At 40.2% G+C, this 15047-nt stretch overlaps 1 protein-coding gene across 1 annotated transcript in view; it reads right to left on the bottom strand.

Annotated features, from left to right (window-relative positions):
• Window positions 1–12022, bottom strand: part of LOC106008527 (uncharacterized) — a 31903-nt gene extending 19881 nt beyond the window's left edge. Inside the window, exons 1-2 of the mRNA XM_087201907.1 lie at window positions 11858–12022; window positions 10033–10059 (exon numbers count right to left, since the gene is read on the bottom strand). Of these exons, the coding sequence (XP_087058033.1) occupies window positions 10033–10059; window positions 11858–11920 (90 nt within the window). The 5' untranslated portion in view covers window positions 11921–12022. The remainder of the gene's footprint in view (window positions 1–10032; window positions 10060–11857) is intronic.
• Window positions 12023–15047: the final 3025 nt, after the last annotated feature.

Raw genomic sequence — 15047 nt, 5'->3', positions numbered from 1 at the left:
ATATTTCATGCACCACAACCCCTAAAACTAGCAAGGGTGGCTATTTTGATGTCAGAAAATATGGATTTCAAAATCAAATTGATCAGAAAAGACAAAGAATGTCACTACAGAACAATCCATAGAGACAGGAAAAGAGGCTTCCATGATAATACAGACAAACCTGTACCCAACCTTCTCAAAGGAAGGACAAGACTGAAATCCATGCCATTAGGAATGAAAAGGATGAAATCACAATGGATCGTGCAGAAATCCAGCAGATCATCAATACCTCCTTTGAGAACCTGAACTCTAATTACATAAAAAACTTAGAAGAATGGAAAGAGTCATAGATACATATTAATTACCAAAGCTGACTCAAGAATGGCCAAAATATGAAAATCTATAGAGTATACAGCAATTTCCAGTTGACAGAGGTTGGAAAAAGAGAAATATAAAGGAGTCATAGTTTATTTGGGAGATAGGAAAATACTCTAAATGAACTAGCATGACAATTATGTATATTTTAAATAAATAAATCAATCATAAGTAAATTATACCTTTTAAAGTCAGTAGAAACAGAAATATCCTGTCAATAATGATTCAAAGAATCTGGACGGCTATTCACATTGCAAATGACAATACTGATGAAAGGAAAAGGACAGAAAACAGGACAAGTCTGGGGGAGAGATGAACATGAAGGAAGGTATGGGACCAAAAAGTAGAAGCAAGAAAGAAAAAATTAAAAATAGACAAGGAAAATAGGAGGGGAGAGAGAAAGGAAGAAAAGAAGGAATGAAGGAAGTAAACAAGAGAGAAAGAGAAAACCATGATGGGTGGTAGGGGGAGAGTCAGAAGGAGAGAGGACAGATAGCTGAGGAAGAGGTAGAAATAGAGGCTAATGTGCTCTGTTTACTACACCACTAGACGCAAAGGTCTAGGTTGGACCTTGACAGGGAAGGCCTTCTAGATGTTCTTTGATCGTTATTTTTCAGGAAAAATGGGAAAAGATCGTGACCTTGTATGTTAGACTCTTCAACAAGTCTACTTTGAGATATTTCAGAATTTGGGAAGGAAGTAAATGAAAAAGGAGAAGTTAGAATTGTTGACAACCACAATGAGGGAGATTGTGGACACAGACAATGCAATCTGCTGTCCCTCGGAAGAGGGGATTGGTGAGCTTGCAGCCACAATGGAGACACAGGGGAAGAAAGTGAACTCTAAAAAGTTTATGAGAAAGAAAAACGGAAACAAAGCCTTTGTACATAGGGGAAGGGACATGGGGGGATGGGATGGGATAAAATAAAATTTATTTAAAAAGGAGTCTATAAGAAAACAATCATGGTGAGTTGAATTTCTTCTTGGTACCAGCCCACTTCACCAGAAGAAATGTTGCAGAGAATATTTTCAATGATATAAGACTCCGATAAGGCAAGGGAGGAAATTACTATTGTCACCATAACTGCCATAACTAAAGATACCAAGGGACAAATCCACAAGATACTCAGTCACAGGACTAGGGAGCATATTTTAAAACAAACAGAGGTATAAAAGACACATACTGGGCAAAACCCACAATCATGGAATAGGGTTCAGTGCAGCAAAAGGTGAGTAAACATCTGGTGAGCCCAGGACCACAGGAGACAGAAATGTGGAGGCGCCACAGGTGGGCAGGAATTGATGACCACACGGACCACCATTTTAGAGATGGAGAGAGCTGCCAAGAGGTAGATGGGTGTGTGCAGACTGCACTCACTCCAGACAGCACCCTAATGAAGACAGATCTCTGCAGCGCGCACAGGGACTTCAGCAGGTGCAGCATGAAGGGAACTGGCTGGAACTGACATGGGACAGGCAGGAAGCCAAAGAGGATACACGGAGACAGAGCTGCTTATGGCTCGACAAGCATGGCTGTTGGGCCAGCTGAGACCCAAGACAAAATACACAGTGGTGAAAACAGGCTGTCACACAGATGAAACTGTACCTCATTACTTCTATGCTGAGGAACACCTCCTGCATACTCTGTCTTTTGCCTCCTCTATTCAATAATAATGATCTTGGCAGTCACTGTAGTGATACAGTAAAATGAGATGAATATAGTAAGACCTCAAGCTGGAGTTTAAGAACAAATTGAAAGCCAGGGATTTAGCTAAGTGGTTCCTCCACCTGCCTCACAAGTGCAAGGTCCTGAGGTCAATCTCCGATACCAAAAAAAAAAAAAAAAAAAAAAAAGAACAAATTGAGTTTTTAAAAGCATGAAACACAGGGAAGTACATGCATTAGGTGCCACTGGGGACAAACACAGGATTATCAAGCTTCTCATACTCTGCATGTTTTAGGAAACCTATTTGAATTGGATTGTTTCATAAAACATTTCTTTGATGCTGTTTGGCTCTTATTTGGTTATTTTAAAATATACTGATTCATTCATATTTAATTTGTATTACTGATGTTCACTCTAGACATTTCCTATTCTCTAAAAAACTGACTGTGTTGTTAGGAACCAGCATAAAGTTACAAATATATTAAAATTATTCCCTGGAACTGAAGTAAAAAATAGCACAACTTAAATGAGACAGAAATAGAACTACTGAAGTCAATAGTACATAGGTAGATTTTTGTAGTTCCAAATTTTAACAGATTTTAAGAATGCAAAGTACAAACTATTTTAATTCACTTAATATCCGTACTTTAGGTATTTGATAAATTTAAATGGCTTTAAAACTAAGAATTAATATTTCCAAACAAATAGAGAAGACTTACAAAACTGCTGTTAGGACATATGAAATCTTCCCCATTTACAAAGCATAAATATTGTCCATAGTGTAATAAAGAAAAATGAGAAATTGTAAACAAGGAATAGCTTTACAAATCCTATGTGGTTTCTTTGCTCAGTGTAAAGGGAATCAGGACCCCAGTAAAGCTAAGCTGTGCTCTATCCCTGAACTACATCCCCAGTCCACCCATGTGTTCTTGAAGCAAAATTCCTTCTTCAGTAATCTCTTGTTATAACAGTAAATAAATTTGGAAATAAGAAAGGCAAAGAGGATAAAATGAGTCAACGTTGGTTATTTCTCAACAAGCATGGCTGTTGTGCCCGCTGAAACTCAAAGCCAAGTACACAGTGGTGAAAACAAAGACTGTCACACAGAAGGAATCATACCTTAATACTTCTATGCTAACTTGCGCATTACTCTTTTATGAAAAAAATTTAGAAATATTCAAATTAGGTGATAATTTAGGTATACAGCGTTAAAGTTTGAAATATAAAAATTTTCAGTGAAATATATACCTTTTAAGAAATATAAGTAGTAAAACAGTTCACTAGAAAAACACAACCAATAATTAATGAAGTGGGAATCGACACACTGGAAAACATAAACAGGAGTAGGACCATCAACTGGACAGGAATAGCAATAAAATCACAGTGAAAATGAGACCTAATTATAGAAGGCATATATACCATACTTTCCGAGTAAAGGTCGCACTACGTGACCCATGATGGGCATCAACTTTTGCGCATCAGCCTCCTGAGTGCTGCGATCACCTAGGCTCACCACTGCACCTGGCCAATCAAAGATATCTTAGGAGAAATGAAAAGTATAACCAAATTATTATTTAGTAAACTTGAGGGAGTATATGTATAACTTCCTAGGAATATATAAAATTTCAAACATGATATGATAAGAAGAGTGCTGGCGACTCCAGTAATTTGCCATCATGTGAAGTGGCAATATAAAAACTTCCCTCCATAAATGCATCTCTCAGAGGGGTTGCAAGTGATTCACTGAACTTTTATGATACTCATCAAGATTAGATATGTACCAATTCCCTCTGACTAATGTATTTGTTATATATTACACCAAATTTACACCAATGCAAACATTATAATAAAAAATGTATGCTTAGCTGACAAATGTCAGTAATTTTACAAAGGTTAGGAAATCTTTGCATCTTGTTTCATCAAGTAAATGCAATCTTTACCAAAACTTGGTAATATGTTTAAAAGAAAAAACAATTACAGGCTAATTGCATCTCAGCATGCAGATTTTCGAATCCAGAATAAAATAGCAGCTCATCAACTACCTGAAATTATTAGAAAACAGGCAAGCAGCTGAGTGGTAGCATGGGCTCCTAGCTGGTGTGGGTCCTCAACTCAATCTGAAGTACAATATGAACACATGCAGCCACTACATAATAATTAAGAAGTGTTTCTCTATCTTATCAAAGATAAAGATGGTTCAGCATCAGAAGCCCAAATTAACCCAAAAATCTTTATGTAATTATTTCAATCTTGGCATTAAAATATGTTCTAATTCTCAATTCCTATTAATTATTTCTTAAATGCCTCTAGAAAAAAAAATCAGAAGATATTAACAGGTAAAGTACAAATATCACAAAAATAACACATGGAACCCTGAATGGAGACCATACAGAAACTCCTGCAGGATGAGAAATAAGTCAAGGATACTGTCTCACTCTTCTGTCCCATGAAACCAAACTTCATGTGTGGGGTTGTAGGAAAGAGGAAATGAGTGACATAAGGATTGAAATGGAAGAGATAAAATCACTACCCACAAATGATAAAAGTATCCTGGTGCAACCTTTTAGAACAATGACAAGAACTCCTGTGCTGCCAGAGAAGATCAGTTAGAAAAATAATCACAGTATTTCTCACTTTTAATGCTCACAGGAACTATGTATATACAGTAAAACTGATTCCCAAGTAAAAGACACATTATAAAGAAATAGCTCTCAAACATTTTTTCTCAAGATCAGTAGACACTCAATAACAACAGAGAAAAGAAAAGGTCTCTTGTTTACGTTTAAGAATCAGTTTTAAATTTACTGTTAAAATACAAAAACCTGTTTGTAATTAAAAGAAATAATACTGCAAAACTGTACCCATAAAATTTTAATATATTGAACATTTGAGGGAAAGAAACTACACTATAAAAAACATATTTAAAAGATTGAGGGCCAGGGCTCAGTGGTTCTGCCGCCTGCCTCACAAGCACAAGGTCCCAAGTTGGACCTCCGCAACAACAAAAAAATTGAAACTTTAGCTGGCTGTGGTCAAAAATGCCTGTAATCCTAGCACTGGGAGAGGCTCAGCCAGGAGGATCACCAGGAGTTCCAGGTGAGCCTGACCTACATAGTGAGTTCAAGACCAGCCTGAATTACATGTTTCAAAAAACAAACAAACCTGAACTTGTACCAATTTTTGCAAAAACTACTAATTATAGCAGACAACCCTGGCCAGTATTAGTGGTCTATGAGTGGCACCTGCTTCTTGCTTTCCATAATTTGGCTATATTGTTTTATATCAGGAGTCAGACCAAAGCCTTACATGACTCAAATGGGCATGTCAGCTAGCAGAGCTGGGCTAGCATTGCTCCTTTGCTAATGGCTGTCATTGGGGCCTAAGTCTTGGTCTGTGAAGTGGCAGGGGTCTGCTGAGTTACATGCAGCTGAGGTCAGTATGACCCCAATTAAAACCCTTTTCCCTCAATTATGGCTTCTCATTGACCCGATGGGTTGCACCCAGGCCCAGTGCCGCTCTGTTCTATCCAAGCATGATAAACAGTGTTTCTTCTCTAACACCTGGCGCCATCATGCCAGGTCTTCAGCAGTATCTCACTAGATGCCTTCAAAGCATACCTGGCTCCCTACTCCTTCCCATGATTGTATTCGATAAACACTGGATGTGCTTGGGGGCTTTTGTCTTTGCTGCCATCAGCAGCACGGATCAGGTCCCAAGACTCAACTTCTCTCTAAGTCTCGTTTCTGTTGTTCTTGAATTTGCCTTGTGCTGTAGTGGATCACAAGAGGCCACAACCCACAGTAGAGGTTCTGGCAACATCCCCTTCCCTGTTCCCTATAACTAATTGTCTGCCTTGAAAGGATATAAGAGATGTTCCACTGTTCCGTCATTCAATCTGTGAAACTATTTTGTTGTATACAAAAAAATCTTCCTCACGTATCGCTGTAAAGACTTTATTGCCATCCCAGATTTAGTTCAGTGGTTTCGCCACCTGCTGCGCAAGCACAAGGACCTGAGTTCGATCCCCGGTACCAAAAAGAAAGATTTTATTGCCACTGGCAGATTATTCCACACACTACCAAGCATTTATACATGTATCTTATCTGACAATATCAACAAATTCACTAAAAATTTGCAACATATTCAAAGAGAAAAATACTACATACAATTAAAATTGGATAGCCATGCATAGTGGTGCACACCTGTAATTCCAGCACTCAGGAATCTGAAACCAGATCTCCACAAATTCAAGACCAACCTGGACTACAGAGTAAGTTCAATGGCCAGCCTGAATTACAGATAGTCTGTCTCCAGCTAACAGAAAAAAAAAAATTTAAAAGATGATCTGTACACACTTAACTTTGAGGATGTGATGTGTTATATATCCTTCACATTAAATCCTGAGAAACTCTATTTATACTAGTACTCAATCAACTATTCATGTGACAAAAATCTTCTAGAATACTTTCTGAAAAACAAAGGAAATCACTATATTTTTCAAATCTCAAATAAAAGTAAAGGGAGGGCCATACACTTCTTCTATTTGGAACACACTAAAGGGTGAAGTTCATTTACACTGAACCTTAAACAAAAAACCTGGCAGTAGAAATGAAGAGAAAGAGGTGATTGACCATTCACTCATTGTGCTAAATTGCTCATAATGTGGCAAGTAATGCTGATTATTACATGGCAAACTTTCAAAGTTGCCCTCCAGGCAGATACAACTGACAAAAAGGAATATGGAACTGCAAAATATAGAAGAAAGTAGAAGAAAATGACTTTCTGACTTAGGAGTGAAAAACAAATTAAAAATAAAATTATAGAGTCACAAAAATGAGGTGACTTAAAAAGATATAAAAGCATAGGAGTTAGAATTTCTTCAGCAAAGAAAATCCTTGAGGAAATTAGCATGCAGAGGGACAAACCCTAGAAGGTACTCATTTTCATTCTCTAGACGTGACAAATAAATACCTACAGCAGAAAAAAAAGTTTTGTAAAAGAAGGATCCTCATCACAAATAGGAGCACAGGATACAAGCAGACAATATTCAGAAAGGCTTACACAAGAAAGGAAAAAAGAAGGCATACAAGAAAGGAGACATAAAAGAGAAAATGAGTTTCTCTTTGAATTCATAAAATTCATCAAATTAGAAAAAGTCAGGTGTTACTTGGTTATGAGAGACAGGAATTCCTGCCCACTTGTGGTGGGAGTGTGGATGGTGTCTCTTAAGATTTTAGGTGAATACAGAGTCCGTGCACCAGGAAATGTGGTTCTGAGCCTCTAGGTCAGCAAGAAAGAGAATGCTCCCTGTGGGATTTACATCACTGAGAGAACCAGAGAAGCCTACTTTCCCATAAGTGAGGAAAAGGCAAATAAGGTGCTATGCTGCATCTGCATGTTTTCCAAGTATGGAATCACCAGTGACTGAATCTGCTGACTTAGATGCATCTAGTCACGTGAGCTACTCAATATCATGGTGCCCTAAAGGGGGCGGGGTGGGGGGAGAGCTGCCTTCTCTCTGGCTCTGCATCCCACATCCAAGCTCAGTGACTCTATGCAAATTACTCTGAGTCTGTACTCCCACACTCTTCATTTTTGACCTCCCTACTTGAGCTGCATTTCTGATGCTGCTACAGTAAAAAGCCAGAAGACAGTACACCAGTCAGTGCCCACACATTCACTGGGAGGTGTAGACACCACACCAAGGGGTGCCTTGGGCAGAAGCTCAGCGCTTTATCTCACTGTGCCATTCTCCACAGGCCAATCCCATGGGCTTCTCCAGTGTACCAGCATGAGACAGCAGTCCAGAGTGTAGGGAATTCAGCAGGCCTCAGTGGGATTTTGAGGATTGCAGTCTCCTGTCAGTTATGAAACACATAACAAAGGCTCAGTGTCACCTCTTTCCTGAGAGAGAAGTAAGTCACTGGAAAGGAGTGAAGAGCCCCAAGTCTTACAGGTGGCAGTACTGGGCAGACCTGTCTTCAGCCCATGAAGGATGAAGAAAAGGCAGCAAAAGAAATCTAAAATAAAAAACCCAGGTATTTTCTACAAAGTTAAGACAGTTAGAAGGTTTGCCAGAATCAGCATAAATTGGAACTAAAAATGGAATTATTATCTTTTTAGCATTGTTCAAGTTTGCTGTCTTTTGGTCGAAGTTAAAGTCTTGTGTCTGTTCATGGACTATATCTGTCCAATCCCTTACCCTGGTGAGGTAATCCAGACAGTATTATCACAGTGGCGCATCTATCCATAATACCGGAAAATAATAACAAATCAAATCCAGAAGCAAAACAAATCCAGAAAACAAAATCCTGATTAGACCTCCCTTATCCAAATATTACTCATGCTCTCAATGTTAGTTTCTCAGAGCATCATTAACCCTGGACTTGACACAGGAAATTGTCTGCTGAATTTCACATTCTAGAGAAAAGCACTTCAACCAGAGTTGAAAGAATGTGTCTACAGATGCTGCTTAAGTTAGCGAGAAAAAAATATCTTAATTGATCCAAAAGAAGGTAGATGTAAAAGGTATAGAAAATGCACTAAATACATCTAATCTTTGAAACATCATTGCTAATCCTTGGATCCTTTGAAACTGCTCCACATAATTTCCTTGACTCTTAGTAAAGAAAATTTCTCTAATCAAAGCAGATTTCATAATAAAACCACAAATGTCTTCTGTACTTTAGTGAATAGGGCGCACTGTCGATCCCTGGTGATTTTCCCGTGGTAGCCTGTTGCCGACAAAGCAGTGACTCCTGTTGGTGCCCAGCACAATAGGCAAGCATTGTAACCCTCACCATTACTGTGAAAAAAATTATAAAATTCAAAAGTCAAGTGCCAGGGATACAGCTTAACGGTGCAGTGCCTGCCTGGCAAGTGAGAGGCCCTGAGTTCAAATCCTGGTTTAAAAAAAATTCAAAAGTCAAAGTAGGTTTCCACAGAATGCTTACCAGTTTTTGTTTTATTCTTCAGTATTGGAAATTGAATTCAGGGCCTAATGTATGTTAGCCAAGTTATTTTAGAGTGCAGATACATCTCCACTATTTTTCTTTCATGTTTCACAAGGTCTTGGTCAATAGTCTAGGATAGCATTGATGTTGCAATAGTCCTGTATTAGTATCTCACATGGCTGGCTTAAAAGGTGTGCACCACCATGTTTTCTGATGTTTAATTTACCCAAGCACTGAAATCTTGGTTGGTAGTGGTGAGTAACACACCCACATCTTAGCCAGTGAGATGGCACATGTCTGTCATCACAGCCATCCAGGAGACTGAAACAGGAGGGAAAGCTCACTGGACACCTTAGTGAGAACTGATCTCAAAATACAAAAAACGAATTCAAATTATGTGGGGAATATAGTTCAGAACAAAAGTCTGCAGTCCAATCTCCTATACAATAAAAACATCAACCACATCTTTAAATCATTTGTATCATGGAGATAATCTCTTCCCATCACACTTAGATGACATGATAGCGTCTACCTAAGCTCACAAGTCCCTGAAGTTTCATAATTTTCAATGTTTCCTCAAAAACGATTAGTGTACCTAATCAGTAATAACAGAAGGCAGACATACTTTCCTAACAGTCAATGAGTTCCCCTCTTTCCTTCCTGCCTGTGATCTTTGACTCAGTCTCACACTGAGCCAGCACACAACCCTTCCTTTTTTGTCACTTTAAGAACAAGGTAACCTCAGGGGAAACCCTCTATTGTAGATGCTGATTTTGGAACCCTCCAGCATTCCCTCCTCTTTCACTTTCTTTCTTCTCTGATTCATTCTTCTCTACACAGAAAACTATTTCTCCTGAACCATCCATATGCTTGCAGACTTTAACTCTGGGGCTTTACCCCCAATTCAATACTCCTATATTGCAAATTGCACTTCAATCAGCATTTCAATATTTAAAACAACGTTTACTTACAGTCTAACGCCTGTAGCAAAGATATGAGACGACACCCCTCTCCCTCTGCAGGCCTACCAAAGCACAACCCTGGCGAAGCCCAACCGACCTCCAAGGCTGCTTGACAAAGTTCCAGCTGGGGAAAAGAAGGGAGGAACACATCGTACCCTCATGTGTTATTTTTTTCTTGCCATAATGTTTATAATTGTTACTCTGGTCACAGGAGTCATTGTGTTTGTGACTAACAACAAACTCTCCATGAAGCAAATTGGTAATGATATATTGAAATCTGATCTGGCTCACAAGTCTCAAATTCCAGTTTCTCTTAGTTCTATTGCCACATCCACTTCTAAAGAAACCTCTCCTAAAACCCCCTCTGTTTCCCCACTACTATAACTCCCCCTCTTATTGCTGACATTCTTTTTACTAAAGGGGTCTTATGAAGAGACTGGAAGGACAGACTTTAGATGTAAGAAATAGTGGAAAATGGAAAAAGAAAGAAAGTTAAAACAGGTAAATGCATTAAGGAGGCAAGTTACTCAATATTTCTCAAAGTGCTATAAATATCTCCTGCTCATGGACAATGAACCCAAATGACATTTAGTTAAGATGAATAGAGGTAAAGAAAAATAGAGAGCTAATAGCAAACTATATTAACCATTGTGCAGTTTCTCAAGGGCCAGCTGGCGACCACAAGTTTGACACTTAGTTAATTAAATCTTGCTTGTACCCCTGCTGATATAAAGATTTTGATTAAGTTACTTTCTGTTCTGTTTAGGTGTGGGTAAATAAGGGGACAATTGTAATTTTTAAATATGTATTCGTGATGTTCAATGAAATGAAACAGCTTAGAGGAATTGTACTTTGTTTAACAAAAAATAACCTTTACTTCAATAGAAATTGCTAAGGCAACTTAAAATGTAAACATGTTCCGCCCAATGCCTCCCAGCTATTGCTTAAAGATAAAAAAATAAATCAGACCCTGAGATTTCTCAGAGGAAACCTGAACATTGATTGTGAAGGTTCTTTTCTCATCGCCGGCCGGCCCAGGACATCTCCCCTTCCTACCCTACATCGACTGCAGCTGGTCTGCGGCACAACCCCAGGTAGATACTCAAGTTCCAAGTCTTTCTTAGACTGTGCTGAAATTGTACAGCCTTTGGAAGTTGTTCTTATTAACAGGGACACTTTCAGCTCCCCTTGCTAACATGTAAAATCCCAGCCATCTTTCTCAGCATTCTGTATGGTATGGCAGGACCTCATTTCAACGGTTTACTTATGAGCAGAGGTGACACCTAAAACACTAAGATGATACATTTTTTCACTGCTCTGTGTGAAACACAGGATTTCACTGCCTGCTTGGCAAGTGCTCCATCAAGGTTACATCACCTCCAAGGTAAACATTTTTTTTTTTTTTAACATTTTCATGGCCTTTTTCAATAGCTATCAGGAGTTTGGGCAATGTAGTGACATATCGCAAATTTAGAATGTCATTGTCATGAAAAGGACCATTTGCTCAAGGAGGGCAGCTTTGAGTTTGAGACCCTGCATCACAGACATTAATAAAACACAGGTGCTCCAGGTGTGCTGCAGGGAGAAACGGGACCAGGGACACCTGAGTTCTCTCAGTTCAACCCTCACCTGAGTCAGGGTCTTCCCACCACCCAATCTCCCCTGCCCGGGTGGACACCTGGCTCCGGGCCGGGGCTCCCTGAGCCTGCTCTCCGGGCTGGTGGGAACGCTGTGGCAGACAGAATGCTGGGGACTCACAGTGCAGTAGTCCCAACCCCAGAGAGTAGGCATCGCGGGTACCCAGCGCTGGAGACCGGGACCTCAGACTCGGTGGCAAACAGGGAGACTCCAGGCTGCCTCTGCCGGTTCTTGCCACTTCTATTTACACCTCACCCCCATCGCATCCCATTTTGCACCGTCACCATTGTGTGCCTTGGGTGTTCCTCAGGGTCCTTCCCGCGCAGCACAGAGCCGGTGGGAGCCATGGAGCAACGCGGTCCAGACAGGAGGTGTAGCTCTCATCCAGGTGCTCAGGTTGCAGAAGTGGGCGCCATGACACCGGAAGAGCCCTTTTTCATGCTTCCATCTGATTGGGCAGGTCATAATCCCCGCCTCTTGATCAGTGATTGGCTGCTGCTCATTTCCAATCCGCTGAGCTGAGAGTGACAACAGAGACAAATCCAAATCCTGGAAAGACAAAACTCCCGGTAGCATTTACACTTTTGTCACCTACTTTCCTCTTCTCTGTAACATGTTGGAGTGAAAAAACACTCAAATCAAGGGTTTGAATTGAAACCAGGGGAGGGCTTGTTTCCTTCTGTACTCATCAAATAAGTAGAAAAGGAATATTCTAAAATACTGAATATAGTGACATACACAGTCAGGAGGAGAAACCTGAGTAAGACTGTTTTTTCACTAATGCTGCACGCTTTCTCTCTGCTGTGGACTTCCCCACATGCCATTCCCATGGCCTTCTCCAGAGAGCCAACATGGAAGCCTGTTGGGAATCTGGGCGGATTATTGAGCAATTTAGAACATAATAAAGATTCACCACAAATTCTCGCCCCAAAGCAAGAACAGCTCCTGCAGAAGGGTGAGGCTTTCTGATTTTTAATTTACCATGGGATCCTGGTTAACAGTTGTGAGTAAGGAACTCGCATCTTATCTGGGCATGATGCCACATGCCTGTCACGTACCACAGAGAGAGGCTGAAGCATGATTGAAGGCCTGGCTGACTTAATGAGATCTCGTCTCCAAATTTAAACAACAGTGTAGGGATGTAGCTCGGAGCAGTAATCCTGAGTTCAAAGTTCTGGACAGTAAAAGCATCAACCCCACCATGCAGTCATCTTTGTCCTGGAGGAACCCTTTCTGCTTACTGATGGAGACCACCCTGAGCTACAAAGTCATCAACTGGCTTTTCCTATTCAAAGTCGGAGTCTGCCTATCGGCCTACAGTGGCTCACCTGAAGAGCCAGCAGCCGGTGTGTGGGAAAGGAACAGCTCCCCACACCACTGGTCGCAGCGGAGGTCTCAATGACCTGTGACACTGTGACACTGACATCTTGGATGGCAAGACAATAACAGTGCAGCTGAGGGCAGCATGACTCAAACAGAAAACTCCTATGGAGGCAAAAATTAATCCGTCGAAGAAACAAGTTTCCCATTAATCTATGAGCTGCTCCTACCGGAATGTCTCCTTGTTGTTCCCTTGTTGCTAGGACGCTGCTCGCGTCCGTGCTCCCCACTGCACTGCTCCCTGCAGCGCCCCTTACCCCTTCTGCAGCGGCGTGTTCAGTAAATAGTGGCAAACTCCAAGAGGCGGTGTCTTAGCCAGATAAGAGCTTCGACTGTCCTGGGCCCCCATTTATGCATTAAGATCTTGTCTTGACTTTTTCAATCCTGCTGCTGTACCCTTGGTCAGATGATTGGGGTTTGATTAGCCCCAACAGCTTACACTGAGATGATGGTGTCTACAGAGTTATTTAGTTCACAGCACAATCAGAGAATTTCCTGTTTCAAATATGCCTCAAAAACGATTAGGTTAACTGGTCGGTTATAACAGAAGATGTATATATGTAACTTTTAGTAAGTTTCTCTTTTTCCTTCAAGCCTGTGACATTTGACCCAATCTGAGTGAGCCACCACACAATCTTTCCTTTATTATCACTCTAAGAACAATCCAACCTCAGGGTAATATCATCTCTGTGGTAGGCCTGAATTCTGTCAACATAATTTACACATGAATCACCAGCTTTGCACTACTCTGTGGTTGCACTGTCAAAACTTCTACAGCTGCTCTGAGCACCTGGATGCCCCAGCAAGGCTGCAGCCTGGGATCCACCAAGGGGATCTTCTTGGCTCTGGCTATTTAGGTTCAAAATACAACTCCATTTCAAGTCACTGGGTAAAAATTTCTCCTTCTAATTCCATTTTATTCAACTCTTTTACACCAACACTGATGAGTTAAATGAAATGAACACACTCAAATCAGTTCTTGAAAGACTAAATGAGAAGAGTCCATGTTTCCTTCTGTGTTTACTAATGAAGTACAAAAAGATTGTAAGATACTGCACATGGATTCAAAACTTAACAAGGTATTTCCTACTGGAAAGGATAAATTTCAGGAAACATCCTTTCCTATGATAAAATAGGAAGAAAACAAATCCTCAAATGTGAACAGTACACCTTATCCTAGTTATCCTATCCCTCTCCATTCCACTTGAATGCTGTCACAAGCTGCTTTTTGCTCATGGATTTCGATGCTCTGCTCACTTCTTAAAAACTGCCTTGAGCCACCCACACCACTATTATTTCATCCAATTGTGAGTGAGAATGCACAGAAAATACACCAACACTGGAACGTAGTCCAGAAATTCCAACACAAGTACTTCTAAGACTCTGGAGACCTCTGAAGTGAAACTTCTGCACTTTGTATGCTAACAAGATGGTTAGTGGCTGGAGAACTAGGGGTAGCTTCTCAAACTGGAATGTACTGAAATTCAGAAAGACCATGGAATGATGAAAATATGGATATTTTAAAAATCACTTTTATTTGTAACTGACAATTGGGTTGAAATGTTAACCCTCACCTAATGAATCTGTGCAAAGGGGAAAAGTGCTTGAGACATCCTTAATTATCAAAATCCAAAAGCTAGTCAATCGTGTGAATATACCAGGAAATTATGTGAAAATCCATAAAAAAGAGTTTTGTCACAGTCTCAGCGTTGATAATCACATAGAAGTGTTAAGGGTGTGAACTAATTTGGATATGATAAAATCAAACAACAAATGATTCTTTTATGGAGAATAAATGGAGATATAGGGAAACACTAGACCTCAAAGAAAAGAGTCAAGAGTCATATGAGACAGGCTCAAGAAAATTCAGGCTGGAGGCAGAAGAGAGGAGGACTCCACCCTAGTGCTGAAGTGCAAAAGGTACCTAGGGACGTATTAAAATGCATACAGTTGATGCCAGCCCTTGCCTCTTGAAGAGTACTCTGCATGATACCACACTTCATCAAATATACTTCTATAGGGTATTTATGTCAATGAAAGGATAAAAAATAATGTCATAATAACCAAAGCAGATATTGCATCCTATTCACTCCC

The sequence above is a fragment of the Heterocephalus glaber genome, unplaced genomic scaffold, assembly GCF_053883595.1.
Source record: "Heterocephalus glaber isolate CG9 unplaced genomic scaffold, H.glaber_assembly_v1.0 deba00001761, whole genome shotgun sequence".
Taxonomy (NCBI): domain Eukaryota; kingdom Metazoa; phylum Chordata; class Mammalia; order Rodentia; family Bathyergidae; genus Heterocephalus; species Heterocephalus glaber.
This window is presented reverse-complemented; position numbering and strand designations above follow the sequence as displayed.